The sequence below is a fragment of the Tenebrio molitor genome, chromosome 5, assembly GCF_963966145.1.
Source record: "Tenebrio molitor chromosome 5, icTenMoli1.1, whole genome shotgun sequence".
Classification (NCBI taxonomy): domain Eukaryota; kingdom Metazoa; phylum Arthropoda; class Insecta; order Coleoptera; family Tenebrionidae; genus Tenebrio; species Tenebrio molitor.
Window position 1 is genome coordinate 7,640,887 of NC_091050.1, and position 27,597 is coordinate 7,668,483.

The window sequence follows — 27,597 nt, forward strand, 5'->3', positions numbered from 1 at the left end:
ACTTGAGATAAAGTGCATGTACTACGTTCAAATCTACAGTGGATTCAGTTCATCCTTAATCGGCGTGTATAACCTTATTCTTGAGTTTCATTGTCAAGAATGCATTCCACACAAGATTTTGGACTGCTCTGAAAGGCTTACTGCAGTTAGTGTGTTTACTAATTAAGAATGTATTAGCACGCCAAGCGGGAAAACTAATAGCAGTTTATGAATCAACAGTAATCATGTCATGATATTTGTAATATTCTAAAGCTTTGCAGTTTGAAACGTATGCACCTCGACTTCGATTTCATCATATCAAATTCCTATGTAATCAGGTAATTAATTTTAACAATAAAATTACGCATACCGATACTATTGATTATTAGGTGAGTGACGTTTTAATCCATTGTTGTGAGTTAAGAAGGGCATTTGAACGTTTTGTTAAAGAATAACTTCTACCTATTATATAAACAGTTTCTTTGCGAAGCGTAATTAAAAATGCGAGATCATTTAAAAATAATTTGGCTGCAATCCATTATACACTTTGAAGATTTTTTTTACGAACAGATCACTTTGTAAAATGAAGCCTTATCCAACTTTATCCTAAATTTGTACCTACCTATGTAGAAATGTCACAAGTATTTGTTGAAATACCATTTTTTCGTTGCAATAAATGCACCATTGTGTGGTTGCCATTTTTGCGTAATTATCAATAATTGTATCATAAAAAAATTTATAAATAGGGCGCAATCAAGAAACGATCTACCTTAGTAACAATACTACATCAATTAGTCAGTGTAGATACCTCACGCAACAGGAGGTGTAAATTTTACGTTGAAGCAAAAAGTGTCGTGTAAATAAAAATATCTTTGAACGTGATGGGGAATTTTCTTTTTTATTTCATAATTACATAGAAAAATGTATAAATTACTTTAACATTGAGTATTTCCAGTGTAAGGAAAGAAGAGTATAAGTAGCATTAAAATAAGTGCAAGGAGTAGATTTCATTTATTTGAATGAGTTGTACAGAAGCTGAACATGCTTGACGTGCTGTAAATTTCAAGTTTTATTGTGGTCAGTGTTGCCTCAAGAGAAATATTATTATTAAGATATACGAAAAATTCGTATTTTCTTTTATACTTATAGCCTCTTACTGATAAGGTCAGTATTGTACCAACATCGTCTGCCTTAAGTGTAACCACAGAGGTGTAACAATTGCGAGTTATAAATTTGACATTTATTAATGCACATCACATGGTTAAAGTGTCATTTTTTTCATGACTGAATAATTGGTTAAAAAAAATCAGGCAAGAAACATCACTTCTTTTATATAATCTCTACCTGGTTCACCTTCAGCTACTTATATTACTGTTATGTAAATACAGATCTTTCACTCAGATAACTGAATTAAATAGCTAATTATTAAAAGTACTAGAGGTATTTTCATATTTGGTGGCGGAAACAAAAGACTGAGAAATGTCACAAAAATGTATTGTCAGTGTCAAATTTCTCATAAACGCCGTAAAAAGGAATGTCTAGGTAAATTTAAATTTTCCCTAAATTGATTGAAAAAATAAATTCTAAGGAAACCAATTTTTGTCAGTGCTTCAAAAGGAATAGTATATTTCAAACCAAGGTAAGAAAGTGCTTTCTTGCAGACCGCAGGCAAAGATTATAAACCGAGCCGTAGGCGAGAGGTTTGTAAGTGCCTAAGGTCTGCAAGGGCACTTTCTTAACAAGGTTTGAATACAATTTTTTTCCCTACCGGCACAACTTCGTTGAAAAATTAATTAACTTGTCATCGCATTTGAAGATTTGACGTTTGTTCGAAAATTTGAAATAAACAGGGTAAAGTAATCTACCTACCTAGCTTATCTGTTTATTTTCCAGATTATATGATTGATCTACCAACTTGCTTTATTGAATTGGCTTTCATTTATCAATAACTTATTTCACTTTTGACATTTGTATTTTGGTACAGTTTTACCATAAACATTTCATGATTAACTTTCTTACCTTAGCGAGAAAGTTGAATTTTCTCACCTCAAATGAGGTGAGCTTACATTTCTAACCGGTAGGGAAAAAATGTTATTCTCATATAATCAAACGTATTACAAATTATGTCTCTAGTTCGACGATAAATAACTTTTTTATTGCCAATTTGCTGCATTTCTAATTTCAAATTGTAGGATTATTTATTTCACATACCTAATATCTTACCTAGATAGAGGCGATTTTTTTAAGCGTTTTCTGTATCTGAAAACGGATATAAATACCTATGTAGCGTTTCATTGATAAGATTACCATCGAGACAAAAAATCTGAGACAAGATTTCAAATTACAAAAAAACTACGTTTCTAATATGAAATTACATATTTCAAAGGATGTACGAGTAGATGGCATTTCAAGTTTTTGATACAAAAACTTGTGCGCTCCAGACAATTATGTATTGTAGTTGAAAGTTGATTCAAAAACTTATGCGCTCTAGACAATTATTTATTCTAGTTTAAAATTATCTGAATGTGTAAGCTGACGTATTGTTTTAATATCATCGCTGCTTTAATATATCACCGTATCATTTTCAAGCAACATAAATTTAGTACCTACATATATACATGCCTGGCATGTCCCGTATTAGAAATCAAATAACTAATCGCATTCCGCCGTTTTAGATTTGACTGGTAAAGATGGATTTTGATGACATGCTAGAAGAACTGGGAGAATTAGGGAAATACCAAATCATCACTTACTTTTTAGTTTGTCTTCCGGTACTTTTCGGAGCGGCGAACAGTTTAAGTTACGTGTTTACAGCAGGAATTCCAGATTATAGGTAATTTCACTTAATATTTGATGCACATATGTATTGTATAATTCATCTTTTATTGATACAATGGTTTTATCTCTTGAATTGAAGAAATGACATTTATTTCGATTTTTTTATGACCGTTATCTTTCATGCGTAAAATTTTAAACGTTGTTCAAGGTAACTAATATGTCACAAACATTATTTACCATTTTCGCTTAAAAATCCATTTTCCAATTCGTTTTTGTTAGATGTTTTATACCTGAATGCGAGGAGGCTGACAGTGCAGTATATGAAACTCCGTGGATAAACTGGGCAATACCTAGCGGCGGCTCCGAGGAAATTTTGGATTCAAAATCACAGTTATGCGACAGATTCGTCGTGAACGAAACCATCGCGAACGGAACTTGTTTCAAAGATTTATTCACCGATCAGATTGAAACATGCAAAGAATGGGTCTTTGACCACACAGAACGTACAATAGTCAACGATGTAAGTGATTGTACGATACGGCCTCTCAAACTCTTCAGCCAAAAAAATTTCAGTGGAACTTGACTTGTGTTGAAAATAGCTGGAAACTGTCGTTCGTCGGAACGTCTCATTTCGCTGGAATTATCGTTGGATCTGGACTGTTCGGAGTTTTGGCAGATAGGTACTAATTAGATTCTAATTAATTTGTCCGCAAAAACACCAAGTGTTTTTGTTGTAATAAAAATTAAGATCAAATCTGAACTAGACGAAATTTCCCTGTAAAAATAGATACGGCCGCAAAAAAATATTTATAATATGCACAATACTCATGAGTGTGTCGGGATGCGCCCAAGTTATCTCGCCCGAATACGTGACCTTTGTTGTGTTGATGTTTGTTAATGCGACCGGGACCGCAGGAGTTTACCCTTTGGCCTTCATTATCGGTAAGCTAATAGTACCCTTCCATGGTCTCTCATTCAACGCAATATTTACTCATTTATGCAGGCGTCGAGCTGGTGGGCAAAAGAAAGCGTGAAATCACAGGAATAGTCCTGAACTACTTTTACGCAATTGGAGAAGCCCTGGTAGCTCTTATCGCATGGTATACCAAAGACTGGGTTTTGCTGCAGTTAATAGTGTCAGCACCTGCGATTTTGTTCTTTGTGTATTACTGGTAATTCTAATTAGCCAAGAAAATATGTACGTAGATACCAATATACGATATCTTTCAGGATTATACCCGAGTCGGTTAGATGGCTTCTCGCCAACGAAAAAAATGAAAAAGCCAAAGGAATAATCAATAGAGTAGCCGAAGTCAATAATGTCACGTTATCTGAATCTTTATTGGCATCATTTACGAAGAGTACCTCTACAGATGTAACAACAAAATTAGCCACCACTTTATAAGTTCATTGAAATATTTCAGGCCAAATCCGAACCACGACATAAAGATGGGGCCAAAATCCTATTCGTCATCAAGACACTGCTCAAGTCGCGCAAACTTGTCATTCGTTTGTTAATAATTTACTTCATCTGGTAGGTCACTTCTACAGTAGAGCTGACAAAAAATAACGTATTTGCGTGACAGGGCTGTGAACGCGTTCGTGTTCTACGGATTATCGGTAAACTCGACGAGCATGAGCGGCAACAAATACGTTAACTTCGCTTTAGTCAGTTTGGTCGAAATTCCAGGATACACTTTGGCCTGGATAAGTATACGAAAACTGGGCCGGAGGTTGTCCCTTGTCGGGTCTCTGCTCCTGTGCGGCTTAACTTGTACTTTAACCATATTCGTACCTTCAGGTAAACGGCGAAGACACCGATCTGCGGTTTCTCACGATGTGTTGCAGATATGACGTGGGCGGTAATTCTTCTGTTCCTGATCGGAAAGCTTGGAGTGACGTCAGCTTTCGGTGTTGTTTATGTCCACACGGCTGAAATGTTACCGACAATTGTGAGAAGTGGTGGGGTGGGTTCTGCATCTACGATGGCTCGGTTTGGAGCTTTGTTAGCGCCCTTCGTTCCCATGCTGGTAAATAATTATAAAACGAACTGATGTAAATTGTGCCAAATCGTGTATTTTCAGAGTATTTACGCTAAACCTTTGCCTATGCTGCTGTTCGGAGGAGTCGCCGTGCTGGCCGGAGTCTTAGCTTTAAAGCTGCCGGAAACTTTAGGAAATAAATTGCCCGAGACGGTGGACGAAGCTGAAAGTTTATAACGAAAATGTTTACCTTAGGTCAACTGTAAAGTAGGTAGAGCGGGGTACATTTTAAAAATTCAAGCGAATTTCAAAAAGTTGCATCCTTTGAAATTTGCCTCGCACGGCGCGGACATTAGGCAGGGAAATAAAAAATGTTTGTGTGTTGGTATTTTGCTCATTTATTATGTCAGTTGCCTAGGTTTAGCATCGTTTTATAAATGTTATTAACAGTTTGGCAGAGTCTGTCTTGATAATTTCAATACACATGTATATGTTTCAATAAACCAACCTTTATTTAAACAATTTCCTCGTTCGATCCCTGACCGCTAAGTTTATAGTTGATAGCATCACTGAGGAAACCAGCACTCAATTTCGTTCACAAAATAATTACTGGTTACACAACAGTAAAAAAGTTGTCTTGAGGTTTCAAGACATGATGCCTTAATCCGGCGTTTTTACTTTGTTTTTATTAATAATGAAGTATATGCTACATAAGAATATTTGGGACAAAGCAATCATGTCTTGAAAACCAAATATTTCTAAAATAAAGAGTTTCTGGTTGAATATAAATTAGGTAATCAACCACAGGAAGTTATGTACACAATCAGTCAGAAAAATACTGTATATGTTTTGTTGGAAAATATATACAATATTTCTTAGAAAATAATTCTGACTAGTTACAGTCGCTCAAAGCAGTTTCAGATTTGTTGTAACACAAAAATAATAAAATTAGGTATATATTAAAAAAATAAATCTAAAACTGGACTGTGCAGCTGCATATTTATTATACAGAACAATTATACCTATTTTATATATATAACTTAACAGTAAGAAATCATGATATATAACAAATTAATTTATAACAAAAGTAAACATCACGATCGATCGCTTACAATGACGTGTAATTTAATCATGTTTTCCGGGCTCAGCCGAAAAAAATCAAGCAACTCCAATATTCGCATAATTAATAAAATAACGACGTCACTATAAACAATAAAAGGTTACCAAATAAACAATATAAAATATATATAAATAATAAAGACAAATATACAGTATAAAACAGGATCGAGGCCAGCTGAGCCCAAGCATATTATCCACTAAAGTTCACGTTTTCCCGTCCAGTTTTTATCACTTCAATTTTTTATGTCTTTATGCAGATTGATTAGAGGGCACTTCTGTAACTTTAAACGTTTATTGACGCACAATAATTTTTAAATGTTTTTATGTGCTTCTTCACACGTTTCGCAACATATATTTATGATGTATAATATATATATGTATAATATAAACAATTGTAAAAATTTTTCTAACTAGGTTTTCATGAGTCACTGTAAATTCACTTAAAAGTTTTTAATTTATTAGGTCTAAGAGGACGCCAGCATCACGTACGAAATTGCTAACTGTTAGGTCTCATCTGATGAAGATCCAGACTCTTCCTCGTTTTCTTTGAGTTGAGTGAAGAAACTCGTCAACTGTTTCAATGCGACGCCTGAAAATCAAGTTATCAAACTGTTTGCCCAAACAATTGTTTGCGAACAGACCTTTGCCGTCCTGCTCAGCAGGATCGGTACTAACTTCCCACGCTATAAAACTGTCTTGGGAAATTATGGCGTCTTCGTACAGCTGATTACATATAGTTAAAAGGAGACCTGAAGAACAACATATTTACATCGCAACATGTCGCTGGCTTAAAAATTTACTCCTAATAAAACATGTTCAAGTACTTTGATAATGACCAATCATTAAAAAAACATTAGTAATTATAGGAGTACTTCGAATTTATGTACACAGTACTGTCTTCACTACAATAATAATTTATTATTGTGTGCTGCATGACTGTGATTCATTACGAGTAATCTTTCTATACACATAATCAAGGTACATACCTTTAGGATGTTCTAGTTTTTGAATGAGAGCTTGCAATGCATATAAACATTGTAACTCGTAATTAGAATTGTTATCGACATATTTTTGCAGCAATTTGTAGTGACTTTTCAAGTTGTCCCCAACCCATTTTTGTCGTACGATTGAATTTTCAAATAGAGCTGTTACTAACGTCCTCACAAATTTATTCTCCTTTACCAGCTCTCCAACGTTGGCCTGGCACGAATGAAAAAAAATTACGAAACATTCGATAAACAATCACGTACAAACTTACGGTTATCCAATTGACGACGTCATCAAATGACGTTTTTAAATTGAAGAATTCCGACAACTTGTTATGAATTTGTTCGTACGTCAACTGACTCTGACCTGCAGGTGTGTTGCCTCCGTAAAGACACTCTAGTTTCTACAATAACGAAATGAAATTATCACGACTGTAAGATAATATTTTTCATTTGTTGCCAAGTAGTGTATTGCAATGGTCATGTTTAAAAAACCACACAACATAGCGAACTTAGCAATGATCTTCACAATACTAAACGCCACTATAATTTATGTAAATTCAATTATGTGGAGCTGGGATTGTGATTATTTACGCAAAATCCATGACATTACTTACATTATCTTTGAGGAAAGTCTCTGCCTGATTTGGTTTCATAAAATCAACAAGATTAAGTTCTGAAGCTCGCCAGCAACTATTGAGAAAATTGGGTCCCTTTTCGCTTACAACTAACTTAAATAATGCCCCTAATAATTTCGAGGCATGGCCTTGATTGATAATAAGCTCACATGACTTGTGCAGCCTATTCAAAGACAAGGCTTCTTCACAAATCAAATGAACTGAAATAAGATAGAGATTATTTTTCGTTTCGTGTCGAAAACACGTAATAATTACCTAAAATTTCAGCCAAATAATTCCAGATCATTGGAATATCAATGGTAAGTTCATTGACTTGACTTAACACTTCTTCTAAACCTATACAATAATCTTCTAACGGAAGAGTGCCTAAATTAATCAATTTGGCAAACAGAATTCCTGTTCTAACACGGGCAGTCATAGATCTCTCTAATACGTGCAGATATCTTTAAAAAAATATCCAAATGAAAATTGTTGTATAAATACATAACATCATTTAATAAAATGTAGGAAGGGCACTATCAAACCCCACGCATCGAATTGAAACAATTCTTGTGGTGTTAGCGAATCCTTCCCAAAATTTATGTTGCACAAATGTTTAACAAATTTTCACGATTATGAAAAATGTATCGTTTAGGTAATTTGTGCGTACTTTGTTTAAAGACGTAACGATAGTACTTACCCATCGGCCACAATCCTTGGGAAATAGGAAGGTGGAACAGTTGCTTGCGTATCTTGGCTGTACTCATCGATGGTACAACTGTCGTTAAGATATTCGTCTAAATTATTTTTAACGTGTCTTTCAAGCTGTTCTTCTGTCATAGAATAAACAGGAACTGGGGTCTGTGCTGGCTTCGGTGCACTAGATATCGTTGTTGGAGCGACTTTTGGAGCTGCAGATGACGAATTTTCTCTTTCAGTTGATCTATGTTGTGATCCAGATCTAGAACCTCTTCCATCGTACGACTGCTTATTATAATTACTACGTTCTAAGCTTGGTCCTTTCGAACTGTATGGATCCTTATTTCTTGAACCTATAAGCGAATTACATCGTGAACAATCTCTTAGGAACCGACGGACTTCAAGAATTAGTATCTGAAGTTCTGTAGATATGCAATCTATTACTGTTGTTATAATGGAAACAACATAACATAGCGAACATATCAATAATTTCCACAATAATAAACGCCTCCATAATCAACTGCTTTTTAATAATGGGGAGCTGGGATTGTGGTGAAAACATTAATGAAAATAATTAAAACTGACCTGAAGGCCGCTTTTCGGTGTCGATATGTTCAAGAGCTGCGTACATATTGGCAGTGTTTGTCGCAGCCGACGTCTCTGTCTTAATATTTGAGCCTTTACTCCAATTTCCAAACATTTGCCTGCTACCCAGTGGCTCGTCTGTTAGGGGCTGTTAAAAATTTTAATTAAAAAAACTCGTATGTTAAACTGCAGCGACTTACTGGTTTATTCTTTAACTTATCGCTTTGAACAGTGAACGGAGCCCTATTTCTGGAAGAAGTGGTTTGCCAACCATCATCAGATACGTTTCTTCTTTTGCGATCTGAATTGGCACCGGCACTACCACGATCGTCTTTTCTCGGGGTCATCGGAACCGAGTTCAGAGCTTGAATGTTCAGGTGTTCGTTTTCTGCTTCTTTCTGTATCTGATCTATGGTTTTAGGATTTGAGTCTTGCCGGCGGGGAATCCATTTATTTCTTCTAAGATCTATCACGTCTTGCAGCATGAATCTGTCCAACAAAATTGATTATTACATACGTTGATATAAAATTGCAGGATGTTAAACCTACCTCACTCTACTGCTAACTCTTCCATGTTTCTTATCTACAATATCTTTCATGGCGTTAAAAATCGGAGTTAAGTCGATTTTTTTACTTTCCAATTCTTTACCGATTGTTGTCAGTAATTTACAGAGACATTCTAAACTTTCTTCATCTTTGTTTTCTAATAAATTATCTAGGCAACGCATCATAATCTTAATTGTCAACATTTGTTGTTTAAATAGTTCACCTGAAAATTCGAATTGTTAGAATAGATTCTCCCTTTAGAATTTGAGTTTGATTATATTCAAACAAATCAGAAGTTATGTGATCCTCATTTTTTATTCGGTCCACTACTTTCGTTACAACATCATGTTTAAGTGTTCTATAAAATTTGCAAATAACAGATTTACTCACCTATAAATCGAATGTTTCCCACTGATTTCATTCGCAACCTGCGATCATAATCTTCTAATTCAAACTGCAATTCTTTCTTTTTTTCCTGTAATATTTAAAACGTATAATCTGAAGAAAATATAGTGAAGAAAAAATAACTTACTGTATCATTACATTCGTTAATTTCTTTCACCTTTTCATTTCTTACAGACTCGTCGTACGACTGTTTCTCAAACTCAATCTGACACCTTGTTACCAATAATTTACGGAAGTTAACAACTTCCTTTTTATCTTCAGTACTGTTAGCTGCTGGTACCTAAATATAAAAAAAATAAAACATGTGTTGACTATAGTAAACAATAATGCAAACCTGCATCAGAGCTAATTCTCTACACATAAGCGCGTAAGCAACTGAAAAATTCGGTTCGTCAACAGCCTTTTCAAATACTAAATCTATCACTCCTTGCAGCCTTTCGGCCGTATCAATCTGTAATTCTCTCACTTGGCTAACGAGAGTTTCGAATTTCTGTGGAGTAAGCTTATTAAGTACTCCCCTAACTTTCTTATACAATTCTTCAGTTTTATGTTCATCATCAGTCATTTCTTCGCCTTTTAGGAAACGTGCTGGTTTCCAAGCATTTTCAACCTCGTGCAATTTGACATCCTCTCTCACAGATATTGAGACTTTAATTATATTCTGCTTACTACCCTTTCCACCACCACCGCCAACTTTACCGGATTGGCTATTACGTTTAGGCGGTGGCTAAAACGATACAATATTAAATTCTGTAACTATACGTACATTCAACATTACACTTACACCTCTTTGAGAACCTGATTTACCGCCGTAGTTTGTAAATGATGGAGTAAAATCAGTTCTGCCGCCTGTTGAGTATCTTCCATCACTTAATCGCTGTAAAAAAAAATCACGTACCGATCTGTAACGAATGTAAAAAATAATCTTACCCCTCTATCATCTGCTATAATAACGTCGGGTAAATTATCGGGTTTTTTCCTACTCGCAGGACCATTTCTTAACGCTAACAAAAATTCCTTATCATATACTTTTTTACCGTCTAAATTATTAGGGGCCCATTGACCTGTAAAAAATGTATTAAAATCAAGATCACACATAAGCATTATTATTTAATGCACTAAAAATGAAAAATAATCAGCAACGAGGAATTCCAGCTTTATTTCTGTCATGGTTTTAATAAGAAAGCTTGTGTCATCATGAACCAAATTTTAGCAAAGAAAATTTTTCATAAGTAATGACTATTAATCTGAGAAAAAGTACAAACAATTTGATTTACCTTCTCTATATGGTAATTCGGATCTATTTTCGATAACAGCCGCCGCATTATTTTCTGAATTTGCTTTGGCGTTTACTTCATTTCTCACTTGTACCAACTTATCATTAGTTGACGTAGAAGCCCTGTCGACTTCATCCTGTACTTCGGGTGTTGGGAACGCTTTAATTGGTTTCGGTTTTTCCTTAACTATATCAGTAATATCAACTTTGCTTTTGGGTAAAGTCTTTGTTGTTTCAGTCCTATACGTTGATACTTCCGTGTTGTGGTTTTTCTTGTTTGCATCATTTGCAGTTGTAGGAACAGTCGTGTTATTAGTATTGTTCATTAAAGAATTCGCATTGATCTCGTCATTTGTTGTGTTCACGTTTGCATTAACAACATCCAATCGAGTGTTGTCGTTGAATGCATCCATATCAGTGCCCTCTTTATTGGCACCCTTCTGGTTAAGTTCTGTTTTTTTACTTGATTTACTATTAGGCTTTGCGGGTTGCGGCGGTGGAACGGAAGCCGCTGCTTGTTTTTGGTTATTCGACGAAGGAAGCTGTTGCTTTTGCCCATCTTTCGTCCGTTGCGAAGCATTTTTAGGTTTAGCTGTAAGAAAAAAAATGCCACTGAAAAATATCTTCCTTTTTTTTAAATACAAACAAACATTTAAAAAATGGCATGTAGCAGTGCAGTGTATGTCACCAGTAAAAACTAGTGCATATAGCGAGCACGGCAAGATTATTTTCACAGTACTAAACGCCACTCTAACTACAGCACGTCATGTGGAGCTGGGACTGTGATTTTGATAACCAGAATTGCACGATATTATTTTTGGGATAATCATTGTTATAACGTTCGCATTATTGTGAAAATATTTGTCCTCATACAAACGAATTATTGCAGCTATAAAAATAGACATGATAACCTTCAGGGTAAAAGCCAGAGAAGATAGGTCCAAGAGTTTACTGCACAATTTGTAGTTTAAAATCGGAAAGTGAGAGTGATTACAATTATAATAACATATTGACAAATAAAATAATCACGAGTGGTATTTAGGCGGTTAAGGTACTCTCAATTAAAATTGGTCAATGAATATTATTCAATATTAAATAGAACAAAAAAACACCTCAAAGTGTTTACAGAAAATACAGTACAAACATATTTTGGCAAAAAAGACAAACTTTGACCACTTTTGTAAAAATCAACTACATACATAGGTTTGAGTTAAACATCCGGTAAACGCATTTCAATATTGATTAGCAAAGTCTCTTGTCCTTTCGTTAATAAATTGAATAATTGCAGTTAAAAACTCATTAAAAAAAAAACACGGCTGAGATTTACTACAACTGACATCAAGCTATGGAAAATAATTATGAAATAAAATTGGATACTAAAATTTGGAATTCCATAATAAATGGTGATGCTTCACAAAAGAACGGTGTTGTCTTAAGTCAACTTTTTAAACATTTATAGAGGCAACATAAATAATGCAACGTTCTAGGTTTCTATGACGTTGATTTTACAAAGTTCAAGTATTAAAAATTACAATTTATGTTAATTTAATTAATAACAAATCTTTAGCAAGTTCGTCAGTAGAATATTTACAACTGTTATTTAAAGATGGTATTAACGTTAAAATATTTATTTTTTCACAGGAAATTGTCCCTACATAAAAACGGAATGACCTAAAAATTAATTGTACGATGTTTGCAATGGTGACAATGCAGCAAATGCCGGTGACTAAATCTGGGGTTTTCTAGGGAAATTTCATACCATATAGTTGTTGCAAAACACGTGGTTTGTATGTGAACGCAACAGCTTCATTTTCGATGGAAACAAATTTAATTCACATGATAATTCTTACCGAATATACGCGACTTCGTTCAAAATTTTCTAGAAATTATTAAAGATTAATATTAACCTCTCGATTTTTGTTTGGGTATGCCACTCCACTTCAATTTTTTTTTATTACGTAAGTTTTCCTCATTCATTTACTGAAATAATATAGATTTAGCCAACCTACTTCGGTAAAATCTTTCAAAAATGCTGTCAGGTTTGCCCAGAAGGCCGCGACATTTCGTAATGCGCTGTGCAAAAACTGGATGAACAACTTTCTAAAAAGAATCTGTGCTAGAATTACATAAGCCAAATCGGGACCCATATGGAACGCTAAATATTCTATAAATTTACCCTTATTTACTGTATGCCATATGTCCATTGTGCTGGGTCACTGTGCTATTCTTAGACTATGACCGGGGTGCATGAGTGGGAGTCGTGCTGCTTCTAGACAATTCCCATAAACGGAAAACACCGCACTTGCAGAAAACAATCACAATTACACTTATCGACTACGAAAAATTGAGCAAATATTTTACGAGTTACTCTTCGCGAGACGTTGAAATTTAAGAAGTGCCGACAACCGCAAGGTCAAATCAAAATTAATATAAAGCGACGGCGTTATCGGTTAAGACGCAGTTAAATTATTAAGACTAACACAACACTATTTTAAAGAAAATATATGAGTATTGTTGGAGTATGAACGTTACTAGAAAACTAAAACTTGTTGAAAATTGAACCACGTAGCGTGCGACCCATGCGGTCGACGCTCAATAAGAGGTCGTCTGCCATCTTGTCTTCTTTTCGGTCGTCGACGGTCGGAACGAAGAATGCCGAAGTTCGTATTGCAGTTTTTGGACACGACAGACGGAATGCAGGCGGCCGCAATTTGGGGATATCGACAAGGATGACTGCCAATGAAAATTACTTTTTCAAACAGCTACCCACTGACTTTTTATGCCACCACATTCCATCTTCTCCGATTGATGTTCGTGCCGAAATTAAAATTTATTCTTCTGACACACAATCCCTGCACACTGGCCATATTTAACACAAGTAAAAGACTTACGTTTTCTACGACCCATTTTCTGGCACAAACAGTACAACAGACACCTTGCTATTATTCACATATTCTAAATAAATTTTAACAAAAATCCGAATAGTTATTTTTACGAGAAAACACCGCTTTGGAGGAGTTTGTCGGTATTATTAAATATCGAACACTTCCACTAACACACCGGCAATTCGAAGTCTCTAATTGAACTTTAAAATAATTATTTTTTGCTCCAATCTTTTTATACTCATTATTGATAACCATGTGTCGTGTACGCTTACTGTCACCTTCAAGAAGATTTTTTTATATTTATTTAGTACGCAAAAATTCTTCGGATCGGTATTTGCATTTACAGTTAGATATAATTATACCGTGCTTATAAGTGTTCAGAATGAAAATTTAAAAAAACACTAAAAATAATCAAATAAAAATAAAATTACAGACGCTAGTTCTCCATTAGAACCTTGAACGGTGAAACAAATGGACGATTAATTTATACGCTACATATTCATGCGGTATTCGAATTTATGCGATTTTGCTACAGTTATCACATTTCAAATATTAATTGCCGAAATTATGCTTGCAACAGATATCAGTTGTAAATTGTTAATACGTTAAACAGCGCGTGGCACAGACGCGGTATTTCACGAAGAGATAATCATCATAGGACTGCGAGATATCAACATGACAGCACATAGCACGTACTAATTTCGGACCTGGTCCCGTAGACCAAAGAAATAATATTGCAACGTTATGAAGAACGTAATCAATTTCTAATTTTTCCAATTCTTTCAAAGCATTGACTGTTGCGGTAACATCTGTGTTAAAACCATTAAAAATGTCACAGTGTCTTGTCTGGAAAGTTTCAACATTCCATTGAGAGTAACAATAATTTAATTATGTACATACTTCAGTATCATTATTCATACTCTGTCAAGTCAGTTCAGTTCACCTTCCGCAGAACGAAATATGTACATAGATGGTTTTCCACAAAGAACTAAAAGATTATAATTATTTCAATGCAAACAAGTAAGACTTTAAAATGTATCCATTATTGTTTGCATGCAATGAAGTAACACGTAATGACTTCGAAATTATTATTAGCAATTTCTGTAATTAGTAGTTCAAAATAAAATACAGGTAAATTGACGGCGACTGCATATAAATTTTTTGTAGATGTCGCGATGTGATAATTTCAGTATCATTACTTGGAACAAATCTAGAATACTAAGATTATATACCTCACATTATGGTAACGTATAGCGGAACACTCTGATATACCGTAACAAAGGAATTTACATGTGAAAGTACCGCCGTTTTTACAAAAAATCAAGGAATTTCTTTAAAATGAGTCACCACCAGCTGAGCATGGGTATATTAAAAAACAAAAAATCTATTACATCAAATTTAATTCACAATGAATTGATCAGAACGCAAGGTGTTTTAAAAAACTTTGGACATTCATTTACAATTTAATAAATTGAAAACATTAATACCTACTTATTCCATTGTTTTATGTTACTGATTACGAAAGTCAATAAATTGAATGTCATTTAGAAATGTAAAAATTTGAGAACATTTGTTTGTATCATTTTACAAAATCATTAAACAGCTGTCGTTAGTTTTCGTTGAAATACAAAACAAACAATTTAATATCTACATCTAATTTCCAATTACCCTTGATTACAAAAAATTGGGGGTATCAGAAACTGCAACTTTTATGTAGAATTTCTGTAGTACGTAGACTAATGTTACGTATGTAAAAAAACTCTCTTGAATCAAATCTCTACAATAAAAAAATATGTGCTAATGTTCATTATTATTGTATGGAATGAAATTTTCAGTTTTGTTGTTTTTGTTAGGGTAATACATAATGAACTTTTCCTGTGAGCAGAGGCCACGACTGAAGGTGATGACCGAAAACCGACACATTCGATTCAATCGAGAACAAATTAGAAAAATGGGATTTTTTTTGGTTAAGCATGACTGAAGAATGGATTAAAAAAAAAGTGTCGTCACATGTGACACTTAATAGGGAACTGTAGATTTAAAAATTAATTGTGTATGAGGGAGGAAATCTTTTTAAAATTTGTCAAATTTATTGCGATTGCTAACTACAAAGCAAAACACAAGAATGAGAAATGCTATCAGTGCCGGGAGAAGATTGATAGCTGCTTTAAGGTTTTTAGCAACAGGAGAAGTTAATAAAGACAGATGAATCTAATTAATACCATAAATATTATTTAAAATTCAAGATATTGTTTTTCTCCGGACATCGAGAAGGCAACAATCTGTGTAGCGAAAATTCTGTTCATTATATGAGAAAAAATACTACACACATATGTTTCATTTTCAGCTTTGATCTGTTAGCTGTAGCATGGGATTTCACTTGGTACTGCCAATTTAGACAAAGAGCTTGTCAGATTATGATCGTTTCCGAAAAACGCCCTTGACAAACAATAAACTGTGTAAGTGTATCAGTTGTAATTTCTCAATTTTTACGAAATATTTATATTGTAATAACATTAAAAAATTGTGATATCGCAAAAGCCGGCTCATCTAAAGTACCATCATTGTTTGATATACATATATATATATTTTTAATTTATCAAGGAACTATTTATCAAAATATGTACTTATCAAGGTATTTCCCCCAACAACGTAAATCGTGCAATTTTGTTTATGCCAACATATTATTCCATCTCAAAATTGAAAGAAATACATATACTCGTATATAAAGGAAAAAAAAACATACCATTTGACGGGACATCTTGAGCAGGTTGCGCTGGTTGATTCGTCAAAACAGTCGCACTATCATTAACTTCAACATTAGGCACGTTTGATTCAGTTTTAGTGTCTTTCTTTTGATTTTTTTTATCTTCACCACGATGAGTCACAACCTCTTTATTGTCTTTATTAGTCACTGTAAGTGGAGTTGCTGACGTAGATGCGATGTTCGCGGTAGGTAATAACGATTCTTTCGTTTTATTAATATCGCTTTTATTAGTGGAAGATTCTTTATCACTAACTTTTTCTTTCGATTGAGTGTCTTTACTAACGGAGTCCTTATGTTCACGAGATTGTTCTTTCTGTTTACGACCTTTTGCTGGACTCTCTCGGTCTTTAATTTGTTTGTTTGGAAGTGTAACCTCAACGGCGTCACAATTCGCGGACACTATCGGTGTTTCTTTGGCAGTATTCGACGAACTCAAAACGAATTCTTTGGCCTGAGCCTACACACAAAAGAGTTAAATTTAGGTATTCAATGTCATTATGTTTTTACCTTTAAGTTACTCGATTGCACCAAGTGATCAAGTTTAGAGGGTTGCCCGGCGGCTTGGGAATTAGAATGATGATACAGAGTTTCGTGGTCCAAAGAACCACTGTGAATCTCTGGATCATCCACACTTGTTTCATTCGTCGCTACTTGCAATACTTGTTTAGCAAAAGCGGCTTGGATTTCTTTGTTAACGTTGTTGACAGGCTGGGGCGTTTGCCTTGCAGACGATTCACCGGAAGGCGGATGGGAATTGTTTTGTTGCTCGTAAACTTCATCCAATCTATCTGCACCTAACGACCAACAATATAGAAGTTAGCTTCATAACAATTTTTACACGTTTTAAACCTACCGGTAGCCGGGTCTATTACAGGTATTGCTTTCGCACGACGCTTATTTTGCTGTCTTTGAAATGGAGGCTGGGTCTGAGCGAGTGGTATGCTTTGAAGTGGTTGATTAGCATTTGGAGGAACCGTGGCGGACTGCGATGGATGACTCGGCCTCATGGAAAAAAAGGGATCTAAAACAACTTATTTTAAATAACCTTATTTACTTGTTTTTTAAAAACTTACACTGTACCGTAGGTGTTTGATTTGGATTCGGTTGAAACGTGAATTGTGATGGTAAAGGTTGTCCTTGGTACACCAGAGGAGTGGCCGGTTGCACAAAAGCCTGCGGTCTTTGCCCGTTGTAATATTGCATTGTATTCGTTATATACATTTGCGCAGGTACAGGCATTTGCATGTACTGGGTGGCTTGTGCTGCTTGATAAATTTGCTGCTGGCCCTAAACACGAAATATATCGACAATTACAAAATTTGCACAAAAATCCTAAATTTTCCTTACCCGGTGCTGACTTGGCATCCTGGTTGCTTGGCTAGGAGGTCCTGATCTGTAATAAGGTCCTTGTGTTCCACGCACTTGCTGCTGTGGGCCTACGTACTGGAACAAATTTTAGTTCTAAAATATGTCATTAAAATTTTAGAGATAAGATAAAACGTGTCGTCCGGTTGATAATTATTGCAATTTTATCTGTCTGTAATCACAAACTAAAATACAAACTTTTTTTAATTCTCATTCAAAAGAGAAGAAATTGTACAATTTGGTTTTAAAACAGTATTAATTTTTTGTATAAACTGAAAATTCCTGAATATGTATTAAAAATAAAAATATAATTACGTATTCACAACAAAACGATGCATAATGGTTTCAAGCGGAAGTTATTCTCTTGCTGCATCGAGATCTCAATTGTACTCAACAATCTTAATCAAATAAATATAAGTATGTAATAATCTGTCCTGTCCATCCTGAACGAATCAATTACCGTTAAATATATACGATTAGTCATCACAATGACAATTTTTCTGGTTCTGTAACATTAGAATAAAGTTATTTGTTTATGAAGCATGTACAGTGGATTCTACCGATAATTATGATGGACTATAACTCGTAATTTTGGTCCATTATAAACGGAAGTATTCGGTACATCGTGCGATACAATTTGAGATGATGCATGAATTTGCGGTTTGCAGTTAATCAAGCAAAAGAGTGGAAAAAAGAGACTTTCATCACGTGTTGTACACGACATTTCTTTGCATAGTAGTTATTCTTTGACAATGAATTAAAATGATTAAAAAAAGTACTTGTACTTTCATTACGATTTTTCTTTAAAGAAAGTCAACTTTCATAATCAACATGCAAAAAAATATATTGGATCCATAACATGTTTTTGGAAAATATTGGTTTCTTTAATTTCCGCATGTATTTACATATTTCATTCAGAATCTGGTTTATATAATGAATCAATTTTCTCGATACCTGGAAGTCCATTATAAGCGGATTCCACTGTATATGTATATAAACATTTAACACCAATTTAAAATAACAATACATACAATTATCTGCACTGCTTATTTGATAATTGGTATTTTAACAATAGCCGGACACCGCTGTAAACTATATGACAAGTGAAAAACAAAGAAAGGCATAATATAAAATACTATTTTCTCTTTATATAAAACTTGATGACTTCTTGAAACTATTACGTATACATACTGTGACTCGACGTATCTACATATATAGAAGAAAAAATAAAATTACGAAAGATATGTTTCTATGTGTCAAGCAAACGTAAACACAAAATAATAAAAAACACTAATACTAACACCTAATCTGTTTGTGCACCGGAGACCCGACATGGACACTACAAAAACGAACTCAACACTGAAAATGTAACTACCCTGAGCAAAGTCTGTATAAGTAACGAGACCTGCTTTAAACATTAGTAAGTAGTATCTGCGAATTGTGTTCGGTTTGTAGTAGGGAGGAACCACTCACCCTCACCCCCGTTTCGGAACTAACCAACTGTAAAACAACATTTCAACTAATCAGAACTTGTAATCCTTTTTCAATATAAGTTTAGTTTAAACAGCGTCTACTTATTCTCATGAAACTAAACAAACTGATGAATTCTAAATATGTTTTTAATCATGTTTTTCGTAAATTTGTTTGTGTTCTAAATCACAATGTTACAAAATAAGAACTACAGTAATAGTTATAGCACAAACAAAAATCAAAAACACAGTTAATTCTTAAAATGGTAGTATAGGTAACATAATTAATCAGATCATATAAAGTTTTTACCGAAGTTCTTAATATCAAAAGCTCAATAAAATAGAAAAAACATCAGTTTTAAAAAATTGTTCAATAAGAATTTCTTTGTGTATTCATAAACAAATTGCTATAGTAAAATCGACATAGAGCTTAATGAACAATTATATATTTTTCGATTAAAAAAAAAAAAAAAAAAAAAAGATCCAGTGATACAACACATATCCAATTGCCAACATCAAATATCGAGTTTTACAAATTACCCGAATTTATGCGGTTACTAGTTAATGTTGTTCGCTGTTGCACATTTTTTTTTATATAATTAATTACGTACTAGGTGTAATAGTCGGTACCCGAAGCATAATTATAAAAATTCCACTATTGCTACCAACTAAAAACCTTTCTGGTTAGCTTCGGAAGTTTGTCAGTGCAGGTAATTTTTGTACTTATTTATTTAAGCACTTTACCTGGAAATCGTGACCGACCCCAACTACCAAGAGTGGACAAGTCCTAAAATATTGTCGTCCAAGAACTCTAAATTACGGTTCAATTTTAAGTTCAATAATGAGAGGATTATTATTTGACATTTCCTACTGACAATAATACCACTTAGTCTAACAGAGATTACCTGGTACTACTCGCCGTGTTTTTAAATGCAGTGCCGGTTTACAAAATTTGAACATCTCTTTAATTACGTTCAGTGCCTGTTTTTTTGTAAAGCTTTTAACTATCGAGTCTGCAGTGTAATTATAGGTATTAGACTCATAATAATCATTGAAGTCATTGAAGTACCTAAGTGAAATTTCTTTTTAAATTGTTCATTTATAAAGAGGTGTCCGGTGGTCCTTTAAATTTTCGGTCAAAGTTGGCGTTGAAGCGTCGATTGTGCACGCACCGCTCGTGTAAAAACACAAACAACGCAAAAATTGAGGTAAGATTTAAACAGCTGATGCGTTCACAATCGACTCTTCAACGCCAACTTTGACCGGAAATTTAAATGAACATCCGATGATAGATATGTATGTTGATTACAAGATGGGAAATATGTATTGTATGTACATACTTTATTTTAATTGTTAAAATTCCAAAGTATGGAAAATAAAAAAAATCCTTGTTTTCAGTGAAATATATCTTCTAACACTTTCTTTTAAAACTATAATAGGTTGATGAATGGCATCTAATGACCCCTACTGACCATATGATTCATCGACTGTTGTTGCGGCACTGATTGAACCTTGAGGTCGTTTGTTGGTGGAGTCGAAGATTGATTCGGAGGCCCTGTTGGTGCTATACCCCTCAAAGTCTGAGCCTGGGTTCCCGGCTGATTGGGCTGCTGTTGTTGCACATATGGCTGTGTCGGTACATGAAAACCATCCGTTCCTGAAATAATACCTAGTGATAGTAACGGGTTTTAGATTGTCAACATACCGTCCTTGTACGTCTCACACATAAATACTTTTTTTATGTTGCTTTAATTGCCAACAGAAAACAAGTGATCGGTAATAAGAGTTTGTACATCAAAAAAATATTGCAACTGTTTCTGTCCACAATGAACGAAAATTTCACTGCAATAACTTGATGCCACATTTTTTAAAATAATTACAAAAAATATTCCTCAAAAAACTTTGAAGTATCAATATTTCTTTAGTTTTAATGACTAAAAAAAAATAGCAAACAGTGATCTACCTCACACTCGAAATGTTAACAAATGCTGACTATTTCAATTGTAGAAATCATTAGTGTATTATTTTTATATGTATAGACTTTAATCTTGTTTTCAACCAATTAAAATTATGTTAAATATTGTAATAAAAAAAACTTGTCTTGACGAAAAAAAAAAAAAAAAATATTCGTATGTTGTAAAGATTTAAAATTATAAAAAGAAAATAAATACTTACGTTGTTGCTGGGAAATTGGTTGATAGCTAAATGTATGTGTTAAGTAAATATCAATCATTATTATTAAATTCAAAATTATGCGATTTAAAATTACTTCAAAATCAGTTCCATATTGGTGTTAAAAGTAAAATCACAATATTGACAACTGGACTCTTTTTATATATTTTTTACATTGGTAATGAAAACGAAAGAATTCTAAATTCAAACTTGTTTCCATACTATTGCGCAAGTTGATAATTTAAAAAAAAAAACTACAATATATATTTTTTACCTACTTCTGAGCAGTAAGTTGTTTTCACACACTCATTTACTAGGATGAAGGAATTTTTCACATGAAATGTATCAAAAAATTACACTTGATTCGTATTTGATGGCGGTAATTTGAAATTTATATCGACATTTATCATGAAATCTAACATACACGGGTTAAATATTTTACAATTTATGTACATACTTACAATTACCGATTTCTATTTTATTTAAATAAAGTAATTTTCTCAAGGCAGGCTATTGTCTTCTGCACTGTCACCTTTAATTAAACAGTATTTTGTATTTTCCCCAACAAACAACCTTAAAGTAAATATGAATTCGTCCTCAGAAAAACAGGTTCGTAATGAATTACCGGAATTAAGAAAAATTTTTTTATGTATAATGACATTCTGATCCTTCTCGTTACGAAACTTTTCGCATGCATCATTTATGAATATCTATTATAAATAAGTTGCGTAAAATTGACTATAAAACAACAAATAGAGTTTGAGCTACCTGAGACTATCGGGAATAATAAAATTTGTAATTCCCATTTTTCGAGTTTTAATTGACGTTTAAAAATCAACAAAAAAGTTAATATTTCCATTGTCCTTTTCATGCATTGATGATGATTAATCGCAGCTACTGTATTTCACTTCTATTTCAATTGAATGGAAAATTGTGGTTCAATTGGATACTGTTCATGGGCAACAAAACGTCATTGTCGTAATGCTTGATAAAATAAAGGAGAGGTGGAGTAAATCGATAGATTGTATGCAGGATGTTGGCAGACGGACTGCACACGAGTGCAGGAAAAATGTAGGTCAACGAAATGGAACGGGATTGCATTTTCCCACACGAAAAAAATCCACGATAATTGTAAAAAAAAAAAATATACAATAAAATCTATTAATTTTCATATGCTCCAGTAATTCTTGGGAACCAGCTCTACGAAAGAGTTCCTCACCACGACGTAATTGCTGGAAAAAGAAAGTGTCGTGAAATCGATACCATAAAGCTTACTCCGTTCTGTTGTCAAGTTTTAGAGAGCTAGAAGAAGCATTCATCTACTCGTAAACTTCATCTACACTAATTTAATTAAAAAAAAAAAGTCCTTTAATAGTATATTATGATACAAGTTTATAAGCAAGCCTTTAAAGCACACGCGACGAGTTTAAGAGCACGACGCGTAGCGGAGTGCTTTTAACGTCGCAAGTGCTTTAAAGGCCCTTATAAACGTGTGCATACGCTATTTTTTATGATACCTGCACTACAATCTGAAAATTATAACAAAAAAAAGAAAACTGAAATACTTTTTCCGAAGTAATCTGTCATTAATCGTTGATATAGAAATGGTCAATTGTTGTTGTTTCGTTGCTACTATAAATTGTGTATAAATGTCTATTTACCATTGTTCAAAATATAGGTGAATTTGTTGTTACCTAAGCGACCTTAAAGCTTAAGTGTTTTAAGGGCCCTTTTTCGCACGCATTTTAGTATCAAAAACAGGGATTATGATTCATGTATAATAATAAAAAAATTGTTCATGAAAACAATTTCTTGATTGTGAGATTATGTTACTTATATCATATCCTACACTTACGGACGCGATTTTTTGACTTTACTTCTTTCGTCTCGTAAACGTACTTATTATAATGCAGCATAGCAAATTACGCGAAATGAATGTAATACACATGTACATGGAAAATTTGAACTTTAACTGAATTTTTTTTCTGTTATCCTTCCGAGAATGAAATACATAGTATAAAATCCATATTGCACATATCAACATAAGGAGTTACAGTCATTGATTCGCTCTAAACTAAAGTATTGTGGTAAACGAGAAGGTTCTGTAATGTCTTGCATACAGTCAACAAACATTAGCACAAGCAGTGCAAAAATCAATTATTCCAATATAGGGTTGAAATCTTCTTAAAGATGAAATTTAGTCTATTTATACGAAATGTTTGCAGACCATTTTTTATAATTGTATACTCAAGAAATAAAGTGATGCGATAATTGTTGTGCGTTATATTGAATAAAAGGCTTCTTTTTGCTGCATTTCAAAATAAAATTCATTTAAGCAATTCAGATTCAGTATAACTACATACTTTTGCTCTTTTCGACAATTAATTCGTTAATAAGAAAACTGGCAAATAATTTAATCTAAAAATAATTTTGGCTCAAAGTAGCGGCAAAGTCACTATTAAGTCTCAAACTATTCCGACGTCTTCCCCTTTAACACGAAATACTAATGCTTTTTTCCTGGAAATATTGGGTGCATTGTAGCAAAAACTGTTTATTACTTTACGTGGAAAAGATCTCTTTTTGACATTAACAAGTAAAAAAAAAAGAACAAAAATTTAAACCGAATACATAACACTTTCCAGTCGCATTTCTAAGAAGGCACTTCTGTCGCCATAAGAGGACTAAATTAATTCCAGGAATTTTATCACTCTTGCCTATTTCCCAGTTTTCGCTTTACCTGACTCGCAAAAAGCTATTGGACAAATCTATGAAACTAGCGTAATTAAATAAGTGAACTAAAAAGATAGTACGTAACAGTCTTCATCTAATACTCAATAGTACTATGAATTTCATCAATTCTGATAAATACTGTATAAAAAAAAGCCTTCGACTAGTTCAGCGTGGCATTTTGCACAAAGATATGTTGAGATAAATATTCTTGTCGAAGGTCACGCTGGTCTTTGTATTAATCTTGTGTTAACTATTTTGCGGTACATATTCATTCATTTATAATTAAAATTCAAAGTTTTTATTTCAAAGGCCTCGCAGAGAAAGTCAGCAGCTCTTAATTATTTTTTCTCATAGCACTGAATCCTTCTTGGAACATTTAGTACTTTTCTGCATTTAGAAATTCGAAATCAATATTTTAACTCCAGTCAAAACTCTGCGTCTGTTCCCCTAAATTTAGAACTTTAATTGCACTTTGTACGTATTGTACGTCTAATCTAAGTGTCCATAAACCTTCACGTAGACACCATATTCATACTTAGTTATTAATATGGATGTTTAATCGTCTTTCATGTATGTACTTACATTCCCTAGCCACTGAACCCCCTACATTAATTTGTTTAATCACTGTGCAGGACCCGAATTTTATGTTGAAATCAACTGAATAATCGCACAATTAACTAACAAAATATTAGGATATTTTTCAATTATAAAAAAGAAAAACTACAGTTAGAACGAAATTAGGGGAGTAACATACGATCTGCATTTGAAGAATGCAAGAGTGAGAGGAATGTCACGCAGTCATTCCACGTTGTTGAACGACGAACTAATATTGCAAGCAGTACAAACATTTCTGTTGACATTACAACATAAAGAAAAAATAAATTTTGGGATTACAGAAATAGATGCTAAAGGTTACTGAAATGAGCACCGTAAACGGCGGGGTTTCAAAAGATTCGACGGAAAAACGCCACTCACTCGACGTTTGAACGTTTTAAACCCCATAGGTAATTAAATCGTAACCGTGATAGTTTGTAATGAATCAATGTTCTCTTAAATTGGGGGTTAGGCAAGGCGAGAGCAAGTAGTGGAGAGACATTATTGATTTTGTCGAGACAAGAGACATGGCATGTCTGACGAATAAAACACGTGCCGCGTCTATTGTCAGTGACATTAAGTTTGTATGAAAAAAACTTACGTTGTGGTGGCATCATTCTATAATGTGTGGGTGGAAGCAAGCAAATGCCCTCTTTGACAGGACCATTGGTCACGTACCGCGACACCATCTTGTCGAAAAATTCGAAATAAAAAAAAATCACAACCGCCGCATTCACGCGTTAATAACTCCAAATAAGTAAAAAGGCGAAACTAAAACGGTGTAACGCATCAAAAACCCACGCAAGTCACTCCCCTCACACGATAATAACCCATTAATTGGCGATTTAGAACGGCATCAAACTTCTTCGACATGTCATGTGACTCACCACCACAACCACTTTTGCAACCACCGACACGGGCTTCTTGTCAAACGAAAACGCACAGTCATTGGTTAAACGAAACTGCATCGGGGTGAATTTGTGAACACGTCCGGTGATTTCATAAACTAACAACAACAAAATCCGAAGGATCCCGGAGGACCGAACAATGCTGGGACATGCGGAGCACGTCTCCCTGCACCAAACACCAAAAATCGATAAGGGCGTTTTACGAAGCACGACATAAATCAATCACATGTTCCGCGGCTGATCGCGTACGGTTTCGATTACTTAACAAAATCGAACGGATAAATCGGTGGTTTGCGAAATTCGAGCACGATGTTTTCGTATTAATCATGAACTTGATTGTCAGTCAAAAAATAATTTCGGCAACAACGCCATTGTATCGACTGTACAACTTGGTTCCTGGTTCCACCGCCAGGAAGAACAATGGGGGCGCATGCGCAACCACAACCCCGGACCTGAACCATCACCATCGCATTCAACTGGTCATTTTTAAAATCCCGAAACACGAAACTAGAAAAATTCGCACGAGGGGCGCAGAAAAAATGTCTCACGTCGAACTGCGATCGGGGGTGTAATGTCATTGACCGGGAGGGTAAAAAGAGGGCTCGTCGGCTGGGTGGAAAGCGTACACCTGACCTTACCTGCGATTTATCGTCCATGCAATATGCGTGGCAATATGACACACAATTATGTAATTAATTCGCGAAGACTTGCGAGTTTGCTTGACAATACAATGCCACCACTTCACTTTTCACATAGTGATGCAACGAGATTTGGGACACAACCGCAATATTATTTGATGCACGTACTTAAGTTTGGAATTGGATTTTCGAGGATAAACGATACGAATTGTTGTAAAAGTAGACGTAATTGTTGGGCGTGATTTGTACGGGCAGAAACACCATATGGATTGATAATGACTGTGGTTGGTGGCCTGCATAGACAGGTGAATGTGAACTAATGAAAGTTTACCAGCCTGGTAGCCACCACTTGCAACAGCAAAACAGGGAACTAGCATTCACATTCTACTCGAAAACAATGCAGCGCCAGCACTGGTATTAATGCAATAACGATTAATTAGTCGCGGATTGAGAGACTGGGGGGATAAAAGTGCGGGACATGTCAGTCGTTGGATGACAGATGGGCGTAACTGGGCCGAATAAAAGGATACAGTGTCGTGGAGTAGCGCTGGTTCTGGGGCCCTCCCCCGGCTGTCTGCTTCTGATTACCGCTCATGTCAGCCCTGGGGCGCCGCGTCCCTCACAGAGGCCGCCGCGTATCCGTTCTTAACGACTGCATATGTTCAGTACTGACATCACAACACACAGTTCGAACTTGTTCACAAGCTTCGCGGCATTTTCGCACGGAAAGTTCACGTTTTGACGTTGATGATGGTGGATTTTTCGAAATCGTCACTTAGATAACACTATGCACTATTCCTAATCAAAGGTTAAGATATGTTTCAAGATGGCGGAGCTTTAACCCAAAAACATGTTTTCTTTATTTTTATAACGCACTTTGGGGCGTGTTCTCACAAGTCCGACAACAGGGCTAAGACCCCCGAACTTAATGCGAACTCGAATTTATTCAATGTCACTCCGTGAAATTTAAATTAAAGTTACAACTTTATTAAAAATGACACGCGGCTTTCACGTTGCTAGAAAAGTACACCTAACGCACCTAACGGAAAATTACTGAACTACGACACCAATTTATTTTTTTTCATTTCAAAATGATA

The 27,597-nt window shown here is 34.6% G+C and overlaps 2 protein-coding genes across 9 annotated transcripts; one reads left to right on the forward strand and one right to left on the reverse strand.

Moving 5' to 3' along the window:
• Nucleotides 1-72: 72 nt before the first annotated feature.
• On the forward strand, nt 73-5,261 carry LOC138131025 (organic cation transporter protein). Of its 3 annotated transcripts, none has more exons than XM_069047780.1 (11): nt 73-317; nt 2,655-2,812; nt 3,037-3,277; nt 3,331-3,437; nt 3,545-3,699; nt 3,761-3,929; nt 3,988-4,132; nt 4,182-4,291; nt 4,344-4,558; nt 4,606-4,787; nt 4,842-5,261. In XM_069047780.1, exons 2-11 carry the CDS (start codon nt 2,670-2,672, stop codon nt 4,974-4,976), a joined length of 1,602 nt encoding a protein of 533 aa, XP_068903881.1. In that variant the 5' UTR covers nt 73-317; nt 2,655-2,669; the 3' UTR covers nt 4,977-5,261. The 3 variants fall into 3 exon arrangements, with proteins under 3 accessions (XP_068903881.1, XP_068903882.1, XP_068903883.1); XM_069047781.1 differs by lacking the exon at nt 73-317 and adding an exon at nt 517-1,143; XM_069047782.1 differs by lacking the exon at nt 73-317 and adding an exon at nt 1,166-1,521.
• LOC138131019 (eukaryotic translation initiation factor 4 gamma 1-like) lies at nt 5,114-27,507 on the reverse strand. Of its 6 annotated transcripts, none has more exons than XM_069047770.1 (24): nt 27,031-27,507; nt 21,634-21,659; nt 20,931-21,115; nt 17,972-18,067; nt 17,698-17,911; nt 17,478-17,645; nt 17,132-17,418; nt 16,604-17,081; nt 10,974-11,564; nt 10,627-10,760; nt 10,481-10,573; nt 10,031-10,423; nt 9,824-9,976; nt 9,682-9,766; nt 9,295-9,514; nt 8,946-9,234; nt 8,746-8,893; nt 8,162-8,513; nt 7,738-7,925; nt 7,462-7,682; nt 7,117-7,248; nt 6,845-7,058; nt 6,500-6,607; nt 5,114-6,447 (listed from the first exon to the last, which is right to left on the reverse strand). In XM_069047770.1, exons 1-24 carry the CDS (start codon nt 27,093-27,095, stop codon nt 6,362-6,364), a joined length of 4,926 nt encoding a protein of 1,641 aa, XP_068903871.1. In that variant the 5' UTR covers nt 27,096-27,507; the 3' UTR covers nt 5,114-6,361. The 6 variants fall into 6 exon arrangements, with proteins under 6 accessions (XP_068903871.1, XP_068903876.1, XP_068903873.1 ...); XM_069047775.1 differs by lacking the exon at nt 27,031-27,507 and adding an exon at nt 26,501-26,609; XM_069047772.1 differs by lacking the exons at nt 21,634-21,659; nt 27,031-27,507 and adding an exon at nt 26,832-26,961.
• Nucleotides 27,508-27,597: the final 90 nt, after the last annotated feature.

Coding starts and splice junctions, on each gene's coding strand:
- LOC138131025 (XM_069047780.1), top strand. CDS start 2,670: ATGGATTTTGATGACATGCTAGAAGAACTGGGAGAATTAGGGAAATAC. Junction 3,278..3,330: donor AACGTACAATAGTCAACGAT/GTAAGTGATTGT, acceptor AAAAAATTTCAG/TGGAACTTGACTTGTGTTGA. Junction 4,559..4,605: donor AACCATATTCGTACCTTCAG/GTAAACGGCGAA, acceptor GATGTGTTGCAG/ATATGACGTGGGCGGTAATT.
- LOC138131019 (XM_069047770.1), bottom strand. CDS start 27,095: ATGAGCGGTAATCAGAAGCAGACAGCCGGGGGAGGGCCCCAGAACCAG. Junction 9,515..9,681: donor GGGAAACATTCGATTTATAG/GTGAGTAAATCT, acceptor TCGAATTTTCAG/GTGAACTATTTAAACAACAA. Junction 7,059..7,116: donor ACGTCGTCAATTGGATAACC/GTAAGTTTGTAC, acceptor CATTCGTGCCAG/GCCAACGTTGGAGAGCTGGT.